This window comes from Pelophylax lessonae (genome assembly GCF_965119305.1).
Source record: "Pelophylax lessonae genome assembly, chromosome: 8".
NCBI classification, from domain to species: Eukaryota; Metazoa; Chordata; class Amphibia; order Anura; family Ranidae; genus Pelophylax; species Pelophylax lessonae.
In genome coordinates, this window is record NC_138775.1 from 206497306 (window position 1) to 206516038 (window position 18733).

At 45.4% G+C, this 18733-nt stretch overlaps 1 protein-coding gene across 3 annotated transcripts in view; it reads right to left on the reverse strand.

The window, feature by feature from the left end:
• KLHL20 (kelch like family member 20) overlaps positions 1-18733 on the reverse strand; it is a 107227-nt gene that overhangs the window by 45317 nt on the left and 43177 nt on the right. For all 3 annotated transcript variants that reach the window (XM_082266469.1, XM_082266470.1, XM_082266471.1), the window contains one exon: positions 17463-18036. In XM_082266469.1, the coding sequence (XP_082122595.1) occupies positions 17463-18036 (574 nt within the window). The remainder of the gene's footprint in view (positions 1-17462; positions 18037-18733) is intronic.

An 18733-nucleotide genomic window follows, 5' to 3' on the forward strand; every position in this document is an offset into this window, starting at 1 on the left:
CTGTAGCTGAAAAGGATCTGGCGGAAAAGTTCTGTTCTCCTCTATGCTGCCAGCTGCTGGGACAAGGTGGGGGCAAAGATGAGGAGGGTGCTGCAGCTGCAGGAGAGGTGTGAGGACCACATGTGGGCCAGATTTGGTCCCCAGGCCTTGTGCTTGACACGTGTTCTAAAATAAATGAAGGAATTTCTTTATTCGTGCATGAAAGATTGTATTAACATGCCTTATTTCCTATACATTTCAGTTTATGCCCATTCTGTGATGGAGTGTGGGCCCTTGCATTTGCATGGTAACGAGCCAGACTGACACTCATTCATACGCCCCTGGACATCAGACAGCTGTGTTTTGCATTTACACGACATGTTAAACATCTTTTCATTCATTCATTTGGACACTTGACAGGGTTAAGTCTGCGCATGGAAATTACTGACACCACCTAAACACATTTGACAATTGCTTGCATTAACACATGACAACTGAATACAGACAGAGCTACTCGTCCCACAAAACACAGATTCAGATACAAGAACACCTCATATTGACACAGATGCATAGCGAAAACAAAAGCCCTTTCATGTACTGTTCTGTGAGATATGTGCTATTGTTAATTTGGCTGATGAATTGTAACCAGTTTGGAGCAGTCTATCCCGCTCAAAACGTGCCTTAAATATGAGCGAAACTTGCAATAAAATCAGTTGTGTCTGCGCTAAGTTTGAGTGCTATGTGTCGTCACAATTCCTGGCCGGATGAGAGAGAATTCACTATCTAAGGGGGGGGGGGGGGGGGTTAGCAACTGAAGGGCCGTATATCATTGTGAAATTGCCTCCTGACGAGATTTGAGCTAACAGTGCATACACAGGTACAGCAGAATGGATATGGTAGACGCGTTTCACACAAATTCACGCGCTTGTTCACTTGTTACTCCATAATATTCTGTTTTATAATATTAGGTTTTATCTCGCCAAAGGGGCTAATAAAGAAAGAATTTGCATGGCTCTATCCACAGTCCAGAAATGAGGTAGAATCCGCCTATTTTTGGTATATGTGATGGACTGAAGTATCTTCTGTTTAAGGAAGGATTTACCGTGCTAAGCTCTACCTACTAACACTGCTCTTTGAGTCTTTGCAAAGACTTCCTTTCCAGTCCCCTGGGTCACCGATGCAGTGAAACATTTCATAGATCAAAGATCAAGACACTTCCAAAGGCCACAGAACCCTTTAGTTATAAACACTCTGGAATGCAGCCTGCTTTTTAGATTCAAAGTGGATCTTGTAACACCCTATGTACAAGCAGTGTTAAAGCACCCTACGATGTAAGAGATTTTTAGCAACAGGATTGTTGCCTGATCCTTATATAGACAACATACTAGGAGCATGTGGCTCCTACATCAAAGAGCTGAAGCTCTGTACCTACTCCCTTAACCTCCCTGGCGGTCTAAATATGTCAGTATTTTTGAATGTCAAAGCAGTACATTGTTTTGCATGGAAATCTGTTTTATATTGTAGGCCTGTAATTCTTTGGAATAACTCACAAATCTGTCTAAACAAGAGTCTAGTAGACATCCTGGGTATGATAACGTTTAAAACTCGAAATCATAAATAATAATAATAATAATAATAAATTTTATTCAGTAATGTAATCAAACCAAAGACACTGAAATCTGTCCAAACAAGGGTGCAATAATATTACTTATCACTGGAATACTAGACACTGTATATTGGTTTAGTAAACATCCCGAGTATGAAAATATTTGAAGCATGGGACTGCACAAAGTCAGACGTCACAATCTGGACAATGGAACCTGGCTTCCCTACTGGATTTTCCTTCCACTGTCATCTCACTTAGAGCGGCAAACCATGTACATCCTTGTAGGCGATGACTTTTTCTCAGTTGGTGGGATGTAGTCCATGAAGTGATGACCAGTCAGGCGTTCCAGGTTGACAAATTCCAACAGCACGATGTCGAACTCTATTCACAGCCATTGATGGTGTTTAGTGGTTCAAGATACGTTCAGCAACTTTCCAAATGAAGTCAGAATGAATCCCAGGCTTCACACTTTTTTTGAGCAGAATGTAGGCATTCCACAAGCATTGCTCAAGAAAATGTCTGAAGGTCTTCTTATAGTACTTCTTTTGTGGTTTCCTCATTACTGGGTCAGCTATGTTGACACGTCCCATGGTGGTATTGTAGTCTATCACTACTTTGGCTTCATAATTTCTTTCCCACCTTTCGTGTGTACCAGAACAGTGGAGGTATAATGAACTGTACTCATTAGGCAGAGATCTTTCTTGTCACACCATCGCAGTGCCATCATTTTGACTGCCAGGCAACCATTTCTCCAATCTTCAGCTTCCTATTGCCTAACAGTTAGCCCTAACGGTTCCATAGGAATCTGTTTTGTTTTGCAGAAGAAACTCAAAGTTCAGGAGAGGTATAAAAGTTGTCGGTTGTTACGCAATAGCACTGATTTAGCAATGGCTCAATGAGTGAAAGAACGGAAGATGTTGCCATTACATAGTTGCTGTATTTTGGATTGAATTTTGTTCCTTTTCCAGTGTATATAACAAGAATTCCAAATGTAGCCAGTTGACGACTCACATAGCATGTAGGATTTTATGCCAAATTGTGCCCTCTTTGATGCAATGCATTGTACCTTGCCTTCCCTTGCTGAGCCTTCCCTTGTAGGCCATTAGACTTTCATTTATGCAGATATCCATTTCTGGCACATAGCTCCATTGGAAATTCTTTAGAATCATTTCAGATACTTCCCAAATTTTCATTAGTTTTTGTGCAGGATGAGTAGTTTCATCAAATTCTTTGTTGTTTTCGAAGTGTAAATATTTCATGATCAGAGAAAATCTGTGCTCTGACCTGACCGTGCCAAAGAATGGAGTGGCAAGTAATGTATTAGTTTCCAATACCACTTCTGCAGGGGTTTCCCCACCACTCCATGAAGTATTATTAGACCCAGAAATTTCCAAATGTCATCTTTGGTCACTGGTTCCCACTTTAAACTTCTTGAAAACTTCCGATACAGAGTAGCTAATTGTTGCTCTTTGTACTGGTTTGTCTCGGAAACTATTTTTTCAAAAACCTCATCGGTCAGAAATTATTGTATGTATGCTAAGGGGTTGTCATGTTCAACGTCTACTTTCATACCAGGTGTTCTAGTAAATGGGAATCTTGGGGGTGCTGCCTGATCCGTACCGCAGTCAATAGAGCACCAAGTTCGCACATAACTGAGCTCAGTCGCAGAATCGTCGCTGTCGTAACTTTCAGCGTCTGACGAATTTCTCCATTAATCACTATCATTCAATTGTTCAAGCAATTCAAATGCTCTTTCGCTGTGTTCTAGCTGGTCTAAAACTGCTTTTTACCTAAAAGGAACACTTTTTGAATGCCATGGACTTTCTCAAGTTTCCAGGGAGAAAGAACAGTAAAAGTGCAGGCAGGGCACTGGACAAGGAACTAGGGACAAAACTGAGGTAAAATATTTGCACACAGTAATGTAATCCTAACAGATTACAATGTATATGTCATGTTTTGTTTATTTTTTTGAATTTCCCGCCTGGTTCTGCCCCGCGGCGCTCACAGAGAAGGGAACCCGGATGCCGGCATCGGCCGTAGGACACAGCAGAAGGACATTAGGGGATCGCAGGGACAAGGCAAGTTTCACTATAGGGTAATCCCGAGTGTGGCTCAGGGTTACCTCTTTTGGTACTGAAAATTAACCCCGAGCCACACTCAGGATTACCGCCAGGGAGGTTAATCAGAGCCTTTAACCAAATAACATGTTTTACTTTAACCATCTCAATTCCCTCTTGTGAATAAGCAGACATACTGTATATGGAATAATATGCATGCTATGACTGGACTTCATACTAAACTTGCAGCATCCCTGTTTATTGTTCTGCCTAGATGCGGCAGGTAGCAGTTGGTGGTGACTGCCCCCAAACGAGTCCTCTGCAGCCCCCCAAGCCTCCTCGCAGGGGACACCGTTCAGCATATGTCTAGGTAGAGATTGAAATATATGAATAAGTAGTTATTTAATAATGGATATAATGTTATGGTATGGGCACCAATATGTTAACGTGGAATGTAAGTATAGTCTTGATAGTCCTGGCCCTTGCCTCACCAACCATTTGATGGCTTGACAGTTTGGTTGACCATACACGCAAATGTGGCACTGATCATTTACGGCATGCCTTGAATTTAACTTTTTTAGGCAACAGTCAAAATCGGTGGGTTTAGTTCTGCTTTATTGGACCAAGACTAAGAGGTGTTTAATGTTGGGCAGTTACATGTAGATGTGCTTGTGCCAATGTAGGTTTTAAAGACCATGTAATTAAATACTGTAATAACGTTTAATACAAAGGTTATATATACCTTATTACTTGCACAAAGAAGTATTCAATGAACCTGTAAATGTCTGAGTGGCAAAGGAAATGGCCCTAGGATAAAACTGTAGATGTTTATGGGTCTTGCTCGTGTTTGCCAGTTAGACAACCTTACAATATCCGACTGCCATTGAGCAACAGTAAAGACTGAAAACACCAATCAGTGATGTAGTTGTACAGCTTCTATGTGATGTTCCTGCAAAAAAAAAAAAAAAAACCCACAGAGGGGTGAGTGCTGTGTCCGTCAATGAAAATCAGAGAAATGGATATTACGGTAAGTTAAAAAAATGGATTTTTGTAAAATCTTACCGTAAAATCCTTTTCTCTTAGCTCATTGACAGACGTAGTCCTCGGTGATACACCACCTTCGGGTTATGTTGCCTCCACAGGAGCAGGACTAGACAGGAAATTAAAAAGCTCTGGCCACACCCTAGGGGCAGTCCCAGAGGGTATATCCTCTCTCTCTCTGCCTCAGCAAATCAGTTACGTGAAAAAGCAGTCTTTAGAGATTTTAACCCAACCCAACTCAAAAAAACAGAGGGGCGGGGACTACGTCTGTCAATGAGCTAAGAGAAAAGGATTTTACGGTAAGATTTTACAAAAATCCATTTTTCTCTAGCGCTCATTGACAGACGTAGTCCTCGGTGATACACCACCTTCGGGACGTCCCAGAGCAGTATCACAAATGAGGGGTGGGAAAATGAAATCAAATCCCAATCTAGAAGGCCCAACCGGTGCCAACTAGAAATTTACAATGCTCATCCTTAATGATGAGACTCAACAAAAAAGAAAAAATTTTTTTTTTTTTTTTTCCAAACAGAAAAAAACACTCGAGGTAGACCACCGGTCTCCTCAAATTGCGGCCTGCAAAACCTTGCGGCCAAATGAGGCATCCGCCGATGCCGTCACATCAATTTTATAGAATTTTGTAAAGGTATGTACCGACGACCAGGTGGCCGCCTTACATACCTGGACCACTGACGCCTGATGGCGAAAGGCCCAGGAAGTACTGAGCGCTCGAGTGGAGTGCGCCCTAACGGGGAACGGAGGACTCTGACCCTTAATAGAATAAGCCTGTACCACCGTTTGTCTAATCCATTTGGCAATGGTCGCGGCAGATGCAGGCAAACCCTTTCTGGGGCCATCCGTGATCACAAAAAGTGAATCCGTCTTACGGAATGATTCCGTAGCTTTCAGGTATACCCTGATTGCCCGAACCACATCTAGGGAATGCAACGCATGTTCCCGATGATGCTTGGGCTGAGGACACAAGGAAGGTAGTACAATATCTTCATTCAGATGAAAATCTGAAACCACCTTAGGAAGAAAAGATGGCTTAGGATGAAGTACTACCTTATCCCTATGAATCACTAGGTATGGGGACTGGCATGATAATGCAGCCAGTTCTGACACCCTGCGAGCAGAAGTAATAGCCACCAAGAAGGCCACCTTCTGGGATAAAGTAAGCAAGGGAATCTCCCTGATGTTTTCAAAGGGAGGTTTCTGTAGAACCGACAGAACCAAATTAAGATCCCAGGGCGGTAAGGGCGCGCGGACTGGAGGAGCCAGGTGCCGCACCCCCTGGATGAAATTCCGCACCAAGGACTTGGTAGCTAAAGGTTTCTGAAAGAAGATTGCTAATGCTGAAACTTGACCCTTGATGGTGCTCAAGGCTAGCTTCTGCTCAACCCCTTTTTGCAAAAAGGCCAATATTCGAGTCACCGAATAGGTACGTGGAGGAAATCCTAAAGATTCGCACCACGCAATATAAGTCTTCCATGTGTGATAATAGACCTTGCTGGAAGTCGCTTTCCTTGCTTTAATAAGGGTAGGAATGACTGAAGTAGACAAACCTCTGTCCTTCAGTACTTGGGTCTCAATGGCCAGGCCATTAAACCCAGCGACTGTAAAGCATGATGGTAAATTGGTCCTTGAGACCACAGACACTCCCTGAGACGAAGTTCCCACGGAATGTCTGCGACTAGCATGTCCAAGTCGGCCAGGCCGGCTTGAGGAGGCCAGCCTAGAATTTCTAGGACCACTGGCGCTGATAGAATCTGAACCAGGCGTCCCTAGAGCTATCTGGCCCCGACCAGCCGAGAAAGTCTGGTCGTTTTCTGTTCCCACACATTTATCAGATACCTGATTGTTATCAGGAAGGGTGATCTTTTCTGGTTGAACCTCAGGGACCGAAGTCACCCGACTAGAGGCTACTTGGCCTATCTGGTCAACCAGATCCGATTCCTGTGAGGTATAGGGACTAATCTTAGGAAAAAGGTAAAGGAAAAGATCTATTCAGGGAACGGTAACTACCGCTTCCTGTAGTACTTAAATGTTGGAAGGGAAGAATCGCACCGGTAGTAGTGGTTGAAGCTCGATCTAATGTCCTGAATACCGGTGAAAACGTCCCCCCACCCTGAAACCGGGTGGGGGCGCACCTTCAGGCTGTGTACTCCTTTGCTTCGGGTTTGGCTGGGTTGGTCCTCTGCTTGTCCGACCAGCCCTTCTTGAACCCTCCTGGAGGAGTCTTGCCTTTCCCGCTAGTACCAGCCGGGCGCCCTTTATGGGCGGTAAAGAAAGGTCCTCGCTTGTTGCGAGGTCCCTTAGCTTTAGCAGCCTGTGGCAAAAAAGTGCTCTTGCCCCCAGTGGCATCCTTAATGATTTCATCTAGGTTGGCCCCAAATAGACGATTCCCCTGAAAAGGGAGATTTGTCAAGGTCTTTTTGGAACCTAGGTCAGCTGACCAGCATTTTAACCACAGCACACGTCTGAGGATCACCGCTGACATAGATGCATGCCCTAATAAGGGAGTAGTGTCCAAGGCTGCGTCACAGATAAACTGTAGCCCTTGTATAATCTGTTCCATCAAATCAGATGTCTCCTGGGGAATATCTTTTCCCCTAAGGTCTTGGCGTACCATTTTCGCCCATTCCGTAAGTGTCTGGGAAACTAGACCAATAACAATTACTGGTCTAAATGCTGACCCTATCAGAGAGAAGATGGTGCGGGACTCTGCTTCCATCTTTCGATCCACCGGATCCTTAAAGGACGAAGTCTCCTCCACTGGGATAACCGTGGCTTTATTCAGCCTGGAAATAGGTGGATCCACCACTGGTGGTACCGTCCATTTCTTAATGATGGATTCCTCAAACGGATAGCGTCTAGCAATACGCTTGGAAATAGTAAAAGGTACGTTTAGAATGCTCCCATTCTCCTTTAATCTGATTACCGAAACATTTGAGTACAGGAAAAACCTTCACCGTTTTGATGGGCTTATTAGTAACAAAAGGAATCTCTGTTTCAGTTGCCTCTGCCGGTAAAGCCTCAAGTTTTAAGGTTTCCTGCACTGCCACAACTAGTGCGTCCACCAATGCTTCTTCCTGAATTATAGCAGGAGAAGAAGCGTCCTCCTCACTGTCTGAGGTGGCTTTACCTGGGATAACAGCCCTTGCAGAGGAACCTGCAACTGCAGTGACCATCTCTGAATCTGAGTCAGAGGTGTCAGATAGTATAGGGGTAGGCGGGGGTCGTTTCCTTGACCCCCGTCCCTGACAGGCCGCCTCCACCCGAGCCACCATAGACTCCAAAATTGCTGTAAATGACTCTACACTCTGTGCACCGGCGGGTCCCGTGGCCCCCTCGAGGGAAACAGGTGGGGGAATATGTGTGGCAGGGTCCATGATAATTCCAGTCACTTCCTGGTTAATATAATTCAAAAATAAAAAAACTTTTTTTTTTTTTTTTTCAGACCCCCAGCGCCACAAAAAGCCCCTTAGTGTTACCTGCTAGGGATCCCTATCGATCGAGAGAGAGAGAGAGAGAGAGATAGACCCCCAGGCTCACCACTTGATGCTCAGAGTTTAACTGCAACAGGTTACAGCGCTGTCTTGACAAACAGGAAGTCTTTTGGCTGGCTGCCCAGGAAGAAAGGAGGCGGCTCCGCCCCTCTGCACGCCCTCCGGCGCCTCCCCTAGCTCCACGAGGTGTTTGGATCACCTCAAACATGGCCGCCCCCATGCTGGAGACACGAGGCTACGCCAAAATGGCGGCTCGTGCGATCCAGCAAAAAAAATGGCGGCGGCCTGTACTGAATAGCGGTGTGCTGCAAGGCACACAACACTCTCTCTGCATGGGGATTTGGCGTGGTTGGCGGTACCGGCCCTGGCGGACCGCATGGCCCTTCGGGAGGCCTGCTAATAGCTGGAGATCTGATTAGGAAGACAGTCTACATGTCCGTGGCTTCTGACTGGTAGGTAACATACTTATCACCGTAGGATTCCCAGAATGCCACTGATTACAATCTTTTTAACATGTATACAATTAGATTGTTAGCTCCCAAACCAAGCCTCCTGGCTTTTTGCACATAAAATCACACTCAAAGTAGGAGGATCTGTGTCATTTATAGGATAGAGAGGGACTCTATCTTACCATACAAAGAGGGGCCCGCGTTCACCACAAGACCCGTCAGGGGAAAAGGGGGAACATACTACTCACCATACCGGAACCAGGCGGGCACCAACTCCTGACAGTACCCCTCTCCACCGGGGCGGGAGGGCTGTCGACCGATATGGACGCCGTGACTCATGGTCTTTGGCGTTTCAGCGAGACGTTTAACTCGCGGGGTCAGTCCTTTAATGGGACTTTGTCGCGGCCGACCCAGCGCGGAGCTATGGCCTGCACGCGCTCGTAGGCTGAACTGGGGTGACCACCGGATCTCAACATCCAGCCCGTCGCCCAGTTCAGCTTTCTTGCTTGAAGATCTCACAGAAACACTGGAGAAAAAAGGCTGTCTAAAAATCTTTTAAGAAAAAAATCTTGCCAGGACCTAAGATCCCAGCAAGGTATCTAGGTCCTTACTCCTAACTAGACAGAAAATAACTGATTTGCTGAGGCAGAGAGAGAGAGGATATACCCTCTGGGACTGCCCCTAGGGTGTGGCCAGAGCTTTTTAATTTCCTGTCTAGTCCTGCTCCTGTGGAGGCAACATAACCCGAAGGTGGTGTATCACCGAGGACTACGTCTGTCAATGAGCGCTAGAGAAATCCAATTTTCTCTTCCGTTCATTGACAGACATAGCTCCGGTCATTCTTAACCATTGGGATGTCACAAAGCAGTGTTAAACATGAGGGGTGGGAAACGGCAAAAAATTCCCAAGCCTAAAGTTAGCCAACCAGGCAACAGGGGCTCAACCAAAACAACTGGAGCCCCCCTGAATAAAAATACACCCTCAAGAAGGATTAGGTCCTCTTAAACAGCAGCTTCCAAAACCTTGCGGCCAAAGGAAGCATACGCAGATGCCAACATGTCCACTTTGTAAAAGTGTGATCAGACGACCAGGTGGCCGCCTTGCAAACCTGCATCACTGACGCTTCATGACGGAAGGCAGAGGAAGCACTAAGCGTCCAAGTAGAGTGTGCCTTGACAAGGAAAGGAGGAGCCTGATCCCTGATGGAACAGGCCTGAACCAACGTCTGTCTGATCCATCTGGAAATGGTCGCAGAGGAAGCCAACAATCCTTTTCGAAGTCCATCCGTGAGCCCAAATAGAGAGTCCGACTTCCTGAAAGACTCCGTAACTGCCAGGTACACCCTAATTGCCCGGACCACATCCAAGGCATGCAAGGCAATTTCCTTTGGATGGTTAGGCCTGGGACACAGGGATGGCAACACAATGTCTTCATTCAAATGAAAGTCAGAGACCACCTTAGGAAGGAATGACGGACAGGGGCGAAGCACCACCTTTTCCTTGTGACTCACCAGATAAAGGTAAATGACAGGATAAATGCCGCCAGTTCCGACACCCTGCGTGCAGAGGTGATAGCCACCAAAAAGGCCACCTTCTGGGACAGCATAAGCAGGGGAATCTCCCGAATATTTTCAAAGGTAGGCTTCTGTAAAGCTGAAAGCACCAAATTAAGATCCCAAGGAGGCAACGGAGCCTGCACTGGAGGAACTAAATATAAGACATCCTAAAGAAAAAGTACGTACCAGGGAGTGTGTGGCCAAGGGTTGTTGGAAAAAACTGCCAAGGCTGATACCTGGCCCTTGCTGGGACTCGAGGCCCAATTCTGTTCAACCCCTCATTGAAGGAAAATTAGTAGCCTGCGGAAGAAATATACTCTCCCCCCCCCCCCCCCCCGTGAGACCTTTAATGATGTCATCCAGGGTAGCTCCAAACAGGCGATCTCCGTAAAAAGGAAGATCAGTCAAGGCCTTTTCAGAGGTCTTGTCCACAGACCAGCATTTAAGCCAAAATGCACACCGAAGGACCACCGCCAAAACAGAGAGGCATGCCATCAGAGGAGCCGCATCCAGAAAGGCATCACAGATAAACTGCAGCCCCTGGACCAGCTGGTCCGCCAGCTCGGCAAAGGCGGGGGGGGAGCTGTGCTCCCTCCAGGTCATGGCGTAGGAGCCCACTCGGTCTGAGTTTGCGACACCAGCGCAATGGTGGATAGCAGCCTCATTGCCGAACCAGCGAAGGTGTACATAGTGCAGGCCACTGCCTCCGCCTTCCGGTCAAGCTAGGTCCGTAAAAAGGCAGGGGACTCTTCAACCGGGATCATGGTTTCCTTGTTTAATCCTGAAACCAGAGGGTCCACCACCAGTGGGACAGTTCACTTCTTAAGAAGGGACTCCTCCTAGGGGTAACGCCTAGTAAAGCGCTTAGGAACACCACGGGGACGCTTTGGTTGTCCTCACTCTTTTGTGACAACTCTGTAAAAATAAGCAGTGAAAGGAATTACCTTTGCCGCTCTGGATGGCTTGTGAGTACCAAAGGGTACTTGCGCTTCCGACACAGCTTCAGCTGCTTCCTCCATCTTTAGGGTCTCACGCGCAGATCCAATCAGTATATCCATCAGCGCCTTTTCATGCGTGGTCACAGATGTGAAGGAACCATTCTCACTATCAGAGGCTTCCAGGCGCCTAGTCACAGACCGAAACGGGTGAACCACGTCTGCGGCAGCCAAATCAAATTCAGGATCTGATGAGACAGGAGGCGGCAGGGGAAAGCGGGGGCACTTTTTGCTAGCCCGTCGCCCGCAAAAGACGCTTTCACCTGGGACACAAGGACGGTCAGTGCATGGATAGATGGTTGGGACCCGGAGGGGCCCACAGGCTCAGAGAGGGGATCAGGTGGGGAACCCACAAAAAAGTGTAACACTGCTAAGGGACAACTCCCACCGTGCTGGCACCACCAAGTCGCCAGGCACAAGGCACAGAGTGATCCTCAGCAGAGAGGGAGAGGACCCTACCAGACTAACCACCTGCCGACACAGGCACCTGCAACCACCAGGAGAAACTGCACTACACGCGAGGCGATCACAAAGCTAAAATGATCCAGGAATCAACACTAGGGAAAAGGAAGGACTCCCAGCACCGCAATTGCCGCCCACGATGCTCCCCTGTCATGGTCGCCACTACTTGCAATGCAAACCATAAGAAAATGGCTGCTGGACTACACAAACATGGCCGACGTGTATAAGAATATACAGGCTACAACAAAATAGCGGCACCACGAGGTATACAGGGAGCCTAGGCCTCAAGGACAGATCCAGGCAGGACAGGGGGCCCTGGCAGGAGCCCCCACCAGGTACAAACGCTCCCCCCGCAGTCGATCGTCCGGTCATAGGCAGCGCACACCCCCGGCCCCCACCGCCAGTTAGCGCCCTGCCCCCACTCCAGGCCAGTGACCAGACCACCCAAACCGCCCCAGTGTATGTGGAGGGGCAGGTTGAGGGACTCCGCAAAAACAGGTAGGGTGCCTGCGGGAAGGAGGGGAAACCGGGGGTCCGATCGACGAGGGGCCCACATCCACACCAAAAACCCTCCAGGGGCGGTGGGGGGGGGGGTTCAGCTACTCCTCATACCAGGAACCAGGTGGGAACCCATGCCAGGACTGCCCATGGGTGTAGCCAGAAGTTTTTTTTCTGTCTAGTATCCTGCTCCTGTAGGGGGCAGTATAACCCAATGGTCAAGAATGACAAGAGCTGTGTCCGTCAATGAACGAAAGAGAAAGTGCTGTTCCTGAGTAATATACACTGGTGTACCAACTTCTTTTTGCTTGGGGATGTGGGATCGCCATCCGTGCACGCAGGATCAAAAGTATAGCTAATGTTTTGGAGGGCAAGTCATTCTGTGCCATGAGCACTGTACTACTCAGAGGCACTCTGCTTTCCAGCACTGAAAAAATTTAAAACACAAATTGTACATACCAGTAACAGAGGACAACTCTTGTCCCTCCCTGTCTGTCAGGTACCAGCTCTAATTAGCAGGAGACATTTGACAGCCTGAAGATCCTCTGACACCTTGAAAGTCATTCTCAAATCGTTGCAGCAAAATATAAGCAAAACATGTAGGGACACACATGAGGTAGGTATCACTTGATAAATGTTTACTTCCAAAGAGCAAATAGCTTCTGTCATTGGGCGTTTGTAAGAGTTCAGCTAGATAAGCTAGAACATTTTGCAATGGTCAGCAACACATATACATATCACAGAAAAATATATAGCCAGCCTTGAGAAATGGTGTCATCTGCACACATAATGTATGCAAGAACTGCCAAGATCACATAGACCCACTGCAATATACAAATTCAACCAAAGAGTCGAAGAACATTGGTTATCCCTTAAAAACGACATAACAAGCTCAAAAATGTTTAGCATTTTTTGGTGCACTGCCTTCGCTAACCCTGAACTAAGATAACTACAGACAGAGATAAGTTATGGGCCATAAACAACTATCCCAACAATAAGCATGCCTACTGCATCATAATAAAGAATTTAACAGGTATTTAAAAACAGCTACCACAGAACAGCAATAGGCAAATATTAACAAAATATAATGGATGCAAACTATGTTTATTGTAAAAAAAAAACAAAAAAAAAAAAAAAACAAAAAGAAAGCTGCAACTTAATTAAAATTTATTGACTGACAGTGCCCCAAAATATATTTACCAGAAGCCACAGTGTCCCCATAACTGCTTGCACCTCCGCTGGCTGCAGTCAGCCCTGACTCCTCAAATGGCATGTGAATCGAGCATGCCTATCAGAATTCTGGTTTGATCTCTAAATAGATATGGAAAAGAGTAGGGGGGGGGGGGCACACAGGCTTGCGCACACACACACAAACACAAGTGGTCCAACTCTCCGACACAGAAACTGATATCACAAGCATGGCAGAGGCCATCTGAGAGCTTGACTGAAAACCCACCTGGGACTCTGGCAATGGTACGCAAATTAGAAGACACAGTATACCATGGGAAAAAAACTGCTTCCCATAAGAGGGATCTTGCACGTACCATACTCATTTCTGCAATACTCAAGACAAGTAATTAGCTCTCTATTAAAAAGTAGCTTACATTTGCATGAAGAAAAAAAAAAAAAATGTATAGAAAAAAATAGACAAATAAAAGTATTATGTTTTTAAATATTAGATTTGTGTATGCACACACAATATGCACAGACATCACTGTGCAAACCCAGATGTCAACAATAAAAAATGCAACGCTGATTTGATTTGCTTTTGCAATCCAATTCAGAAGGTGGTTATCTACACGCAAAACACAACCCTTTTATTATGGGATTTCTTGGGGTTAATTCCGTAGAAAAAGAGACATCTGTCCAAACAAACACATGAGCTATTTCTTTCCTGGGATTGTGACCTGAATGGGGGGGCAACAACACAAAGATATGCTTCTAACCACTTGTACCAAACGCTGCGCTGCCACTGCCAAAAAGGAGCATTGACTGTGGCGTGTGTCTGCACTTCCTCTGCAGTACTTATTAGCCTGTAGTGATCACTCTTGTGGCTCTTGTTGCCTGCACTCCAAGAGACAGGCAGCATAAGCAAAAAGAAATATAAAACAAAAAAAAAAAAAAATGATATTGATGATAGGTAAGAGCGCTTCGATACAGCTTTGTGGCCTCATTTAAATTAGAATTGTTCATTCCAGAATTCATTTTTATGTGACGTTCTTTAAACGGTCTGTTAGGCTCGGTTTCCACTAGTGCGACTTGCGGTGCGACTTGACACATGTCAAGTCGCACAGCAAGTCAAAACCCATTGTTTTCAATGGGGCCCGTTTCCACTGCCGCGGCTTCAGTTGCGGCGACTTCAAAAGTAGATTGTGCACTACTTTTGAGCGCGACTTCCTTCTATATATGAGGGAAAAGTCTAACTGAAGCCGCAGTTTACTTTCGCTACAAAGTCGTGCTAGAAGTAGCACGACTTCGTAGCCGCACTAGTGGAAACTGAGGCTAATGCATGAAAAAAGTAAAAATAAAACAACTGTTGCAAGTATAAAAGAACAGGAGGCCTCCACTGCACATGAATGTAGCAACTTCCAAGACCTTCCTGATACGGCTAAATGGAAGGCTGTTCCAACATTCCCAGGTTGGGTCACAGCTTGCGGCTACCTCCCATAGGGTCTCTTAAAAGGGGAACTTTTACACAGAGCAGAATCCACCAGCGATCCGCTTGCTCAGCAAGGGATCTTTCCGCTGATCCCCCATTGAGCAGGCAGAAGACAGGTCCATGTCTGCTCCGTGTACACCTGACTCCCTCCTATTTGCCCAGATGGAGGGAAGCGAACTCCTCTTCCGTTTGTTTTTGGTGGATTGGAGGTAGGCAATTGTAAAAAACGGACATGTTCATTTACACCCGCCACTCAATAGAGGAGAAGGCAGACCTGATCAGGATGTTCGTGTGAAAGAGGCCTTGAATAACAAAGTTGAACGCCAGTAATTTTTTTTTTTTTTTAGGATAAAAAAGGTTTTACATAAAATGAATACAAGTTCACCATTGCAAGCTCCCCTGTCAGTGGTAAATGGTTTGTCTGAATCCTCTAAATGCTGCTTTTGTCTGGGCACCTTGGTCTGTTAAAAGAGGTTGAATAATAGTAACAGACTTACTGGCCAGCCAACCAGATAAATATAAAAAGGAGAAAAAAAAAGCCTTAAAGAAAAGAAAAAAAGCCTTAAAAAAAAAAAAAAAAAAACTCAATGCAGAAACCACATCGAAGAATTGGTAAACTGCAATACGTTTCTTTTTGTGTTTAAAACTGCTTTAAGACAGCCAAAAAAGAGACAGTAATTAAGAGTAGAATTCCAACATAAACATATCTAGTCTTAAAAATGTCCCCTCCCTCCTAACATCTATTGCTAGCTAACCTGTGTAATAAAAGATGCATATACTTACCCATTTTAAGCCCTCTGGTCTGGTCACATGATTTGGCTCCCCTGTGTCAGCCAGCCTCTGTAGGGGGGGGGGGGGGGGGGAGGAAACGCAGACAATGGATGTGCCATACGCCTATGGGTGACTACACTGCTCCAGGCTTTAGTGGCCAATGGCCATTGTTGATTGCTCTCTCCGCTCTCTTGCAGCCACCAATGGCTGACACGGGATCCCGCGACCAGACCAGAGGGGCCAGAAAATAGGTAAATATATGCCTCTTTTTCACGTAGGTTAGTCAGCATAGATGTGAGGATGGAGGAAGAGAGATTTTTAGGACTAAATAGGTTTATGCTGGAATTCTACTTAAATGGCAAGCATGCAATCTTAATGAGGTGCATATAGCAGATAGACGAATTGCAGTAAGTCTTTGAAACCTACCAATCAAAAAATCCCTTAAATACAGTCTATAGCGAGACTAATTCTGAATGGCTGCTATGAACCACTGAAAATTCTTAAAACAAAAACGGGCAAGTCACTGCACATGGTGGCTAAGTAAAATGCTAGGAGTTTCTGTAATGCACTTCTGTTGGTTGCTGCTCATTGAAAACCTTGCCCAGTGTATGCAAATGGATACTTTACTTACATTATGCTCAGGTTGGTTTTACAGCAAAGGTTACAGCAGCTTCTCCTTAAAAGTTATATTACAAACCGAGAAATAACTTGACTTGCATAAGAGCACACGATTTGAAAAGAAAATAAAAAAAGGGGGGATTCTGTTCACCAAAGAGCAGGGCTTTTCTTTTTTTTTTTTCAAATGCACGTCACAACGTAAAAAAGAAATACAAAGCAAAAAAGGGCGCACCAGCCTAGCGCATTATCCTTGGCAAGTTTATTTGGATAAAATTGTTTAAAATCAAATACTCACAAACAAACAAGAAGTTTCAGGCACATCAATTCCATACACCTGCCTCCTACCAGAGGATCAACGTCTTTACTGGAAGCAGAGGGCTGACGCGTTTCGAGGCTGTGCCTCTTCCTCAGAGCCTGGAGGCCATGGTCAAGTCCATTGAAACTTCTTGTTTGTTTGTGAGTATTTGATTTTAAACAATTTTATCCAAATAAACTTGCCAAGGATAATGCGCTAGGCTGGTGCGCCCTTTTTTGCTTTGTATTTTCAGTGTCTGGTCGACCACCCTGGTCGTAAGGGGCAGCAAAGCCTAGCCATCATGGATGCCTAATACCAGTACGAGTTCCAGGATTGTAACAGCCTGAGGACCAGGTTCCGAGCGCAGGAAAAGGGAGTGCTGTCCAGCACTTATCTTTTTTGGAGTAAAAAAGAAATAACCTTTGATTTCCAAAGTTGTATAAATTGGCAGCCTCAGTGCAATGCAATTTTCACTATGTTCACAAGTATCACGACTCTTGAATTACTCCGCATTCCTTGGCTTTTCTGGTTCAGCCCCTCCCACAGCCTCTTATTGGACATTAAAGCTTCCTATCAACTAGGGCATTGCATGTGACAGCAAGCCAACACTTGTCTCACCCCCCCCCCCACCCCCCCCAAAAAAAAAAAAATTGCCAAACAGAAAACCATAGATTTAGAAACTCCCATTAGGATATTGAAAGACACGCAGAGGGACCTGCTTTAACTGTCATCTTATGAGGTTTTAGGAAACTAAATGTTTGCTTTAAATGTACAGCCAGTGACTAGCGATGATTGTATTGTTGTGTTTCAGAATAGCATGACATTTCTGTGTGTAAATGTGGTATCCTTAAGCTGTCATCACCGTGTCCTTTTGTCATTTAACAAGCACATCAAACAAACAACTGCTGGGAAACTTTATCCCATGTAAAGCACAGACTTTGTTCCTTCTATATTTTCCATCACCTTACCTCCTGGAAGTTGTGCTGGGTAAATTTGTCTGCAATTCTCAGCAACTCTCTGCAAGAGTGAGTGTCAGCAAAGGCTCGGATACCTAGACAGTTGGAGGGATCAAGCTGTCGCTTAAGGAATTCACAGCAGGCTTCCTGGATTTCTGCAAGCTGAAGAAGGCATGCAGCTGGTAGAAGGGTCTGTACATTGCCCTCTTCCACTGTGATTTGGGATGTATAGGAGAAGTCAATAAGCAATTCCATGGCTCGCTCATCAATGTCCCGGATTACTACCTCAGTCTGACGACTTTCAGCTAACTCTCCAGTAAACATAGCCCTAAAATAAGGGCTGCAAGCAGAGAGAATGACCCGATGGGCATAGATCTTCTTGGCACCAACAACAAGCACTACATCACAGAGTTCTCGGTGTTTTCGAAGAAGGTTAATGACCTCCAGAGTCTGCCGTGGATGCTTATCCGAGACATAAGGCATTCGAGCTGGTTGTGGGACCCCCTCCGGCAGTTTGTTGGGGTCTCCTAGGGTGCAACGACTCGTTACATCCATTCCAGTCTCACCTGGGCGAGTGCTGAGACACCTAAGAGCAAAAATAAGACCAAAAATCAAATCAATGACCATAAATACAAACAGTGTGCAAATTACCTTCGATCAGTCAGGCACCAACAATATAACAGGATGAGAGCAGTAAAAGGTAAAACCATTAAAATAAGCACAAAATGTAAACTGCTCTTCAAAAATTTTTACAAATGTCATCATAGAAGGAACTTATAATAAACAGCAAGTCAGGGTAAGATTTGTCCAACAAAAGAAAGCCAGGGAATCAAAATGAAAGCATTGGACTTTCAGCTAATTCCTGCTGAAAAATTGAATGAGTCACGTGGAAAATTGTCAGACTGAAACCTAATCAGAACACTTAGCTAATATCCCCATGTTCAGTTTCTCTCATACCTATCTGGGAGAGATACAGAGATTAAAGTCCAGACTTCTCACTTATGGTTCAGTAATCAAAAAAATAGGATATTTGACTTAACGTAAAACCCATTTCTCTGTTGTTCATTGACGGACACAGCTTCAGATCTTCATAACCATTGGGTTATACTGCCCCCTACAAGAGTAGGACACTAGGCAGAAAAAAAAAAGGCTGGCTACGCCCATGGGCAGTCCCAGGCGGTATACTCCCTCTCTCTGCTATAGGCACTCGGTTTAGTTACAAGAAGTGTCAGAAGAATTACAACTCCACAGAGGTGTGGGTGCTGAGTCCTTCAATGAACATC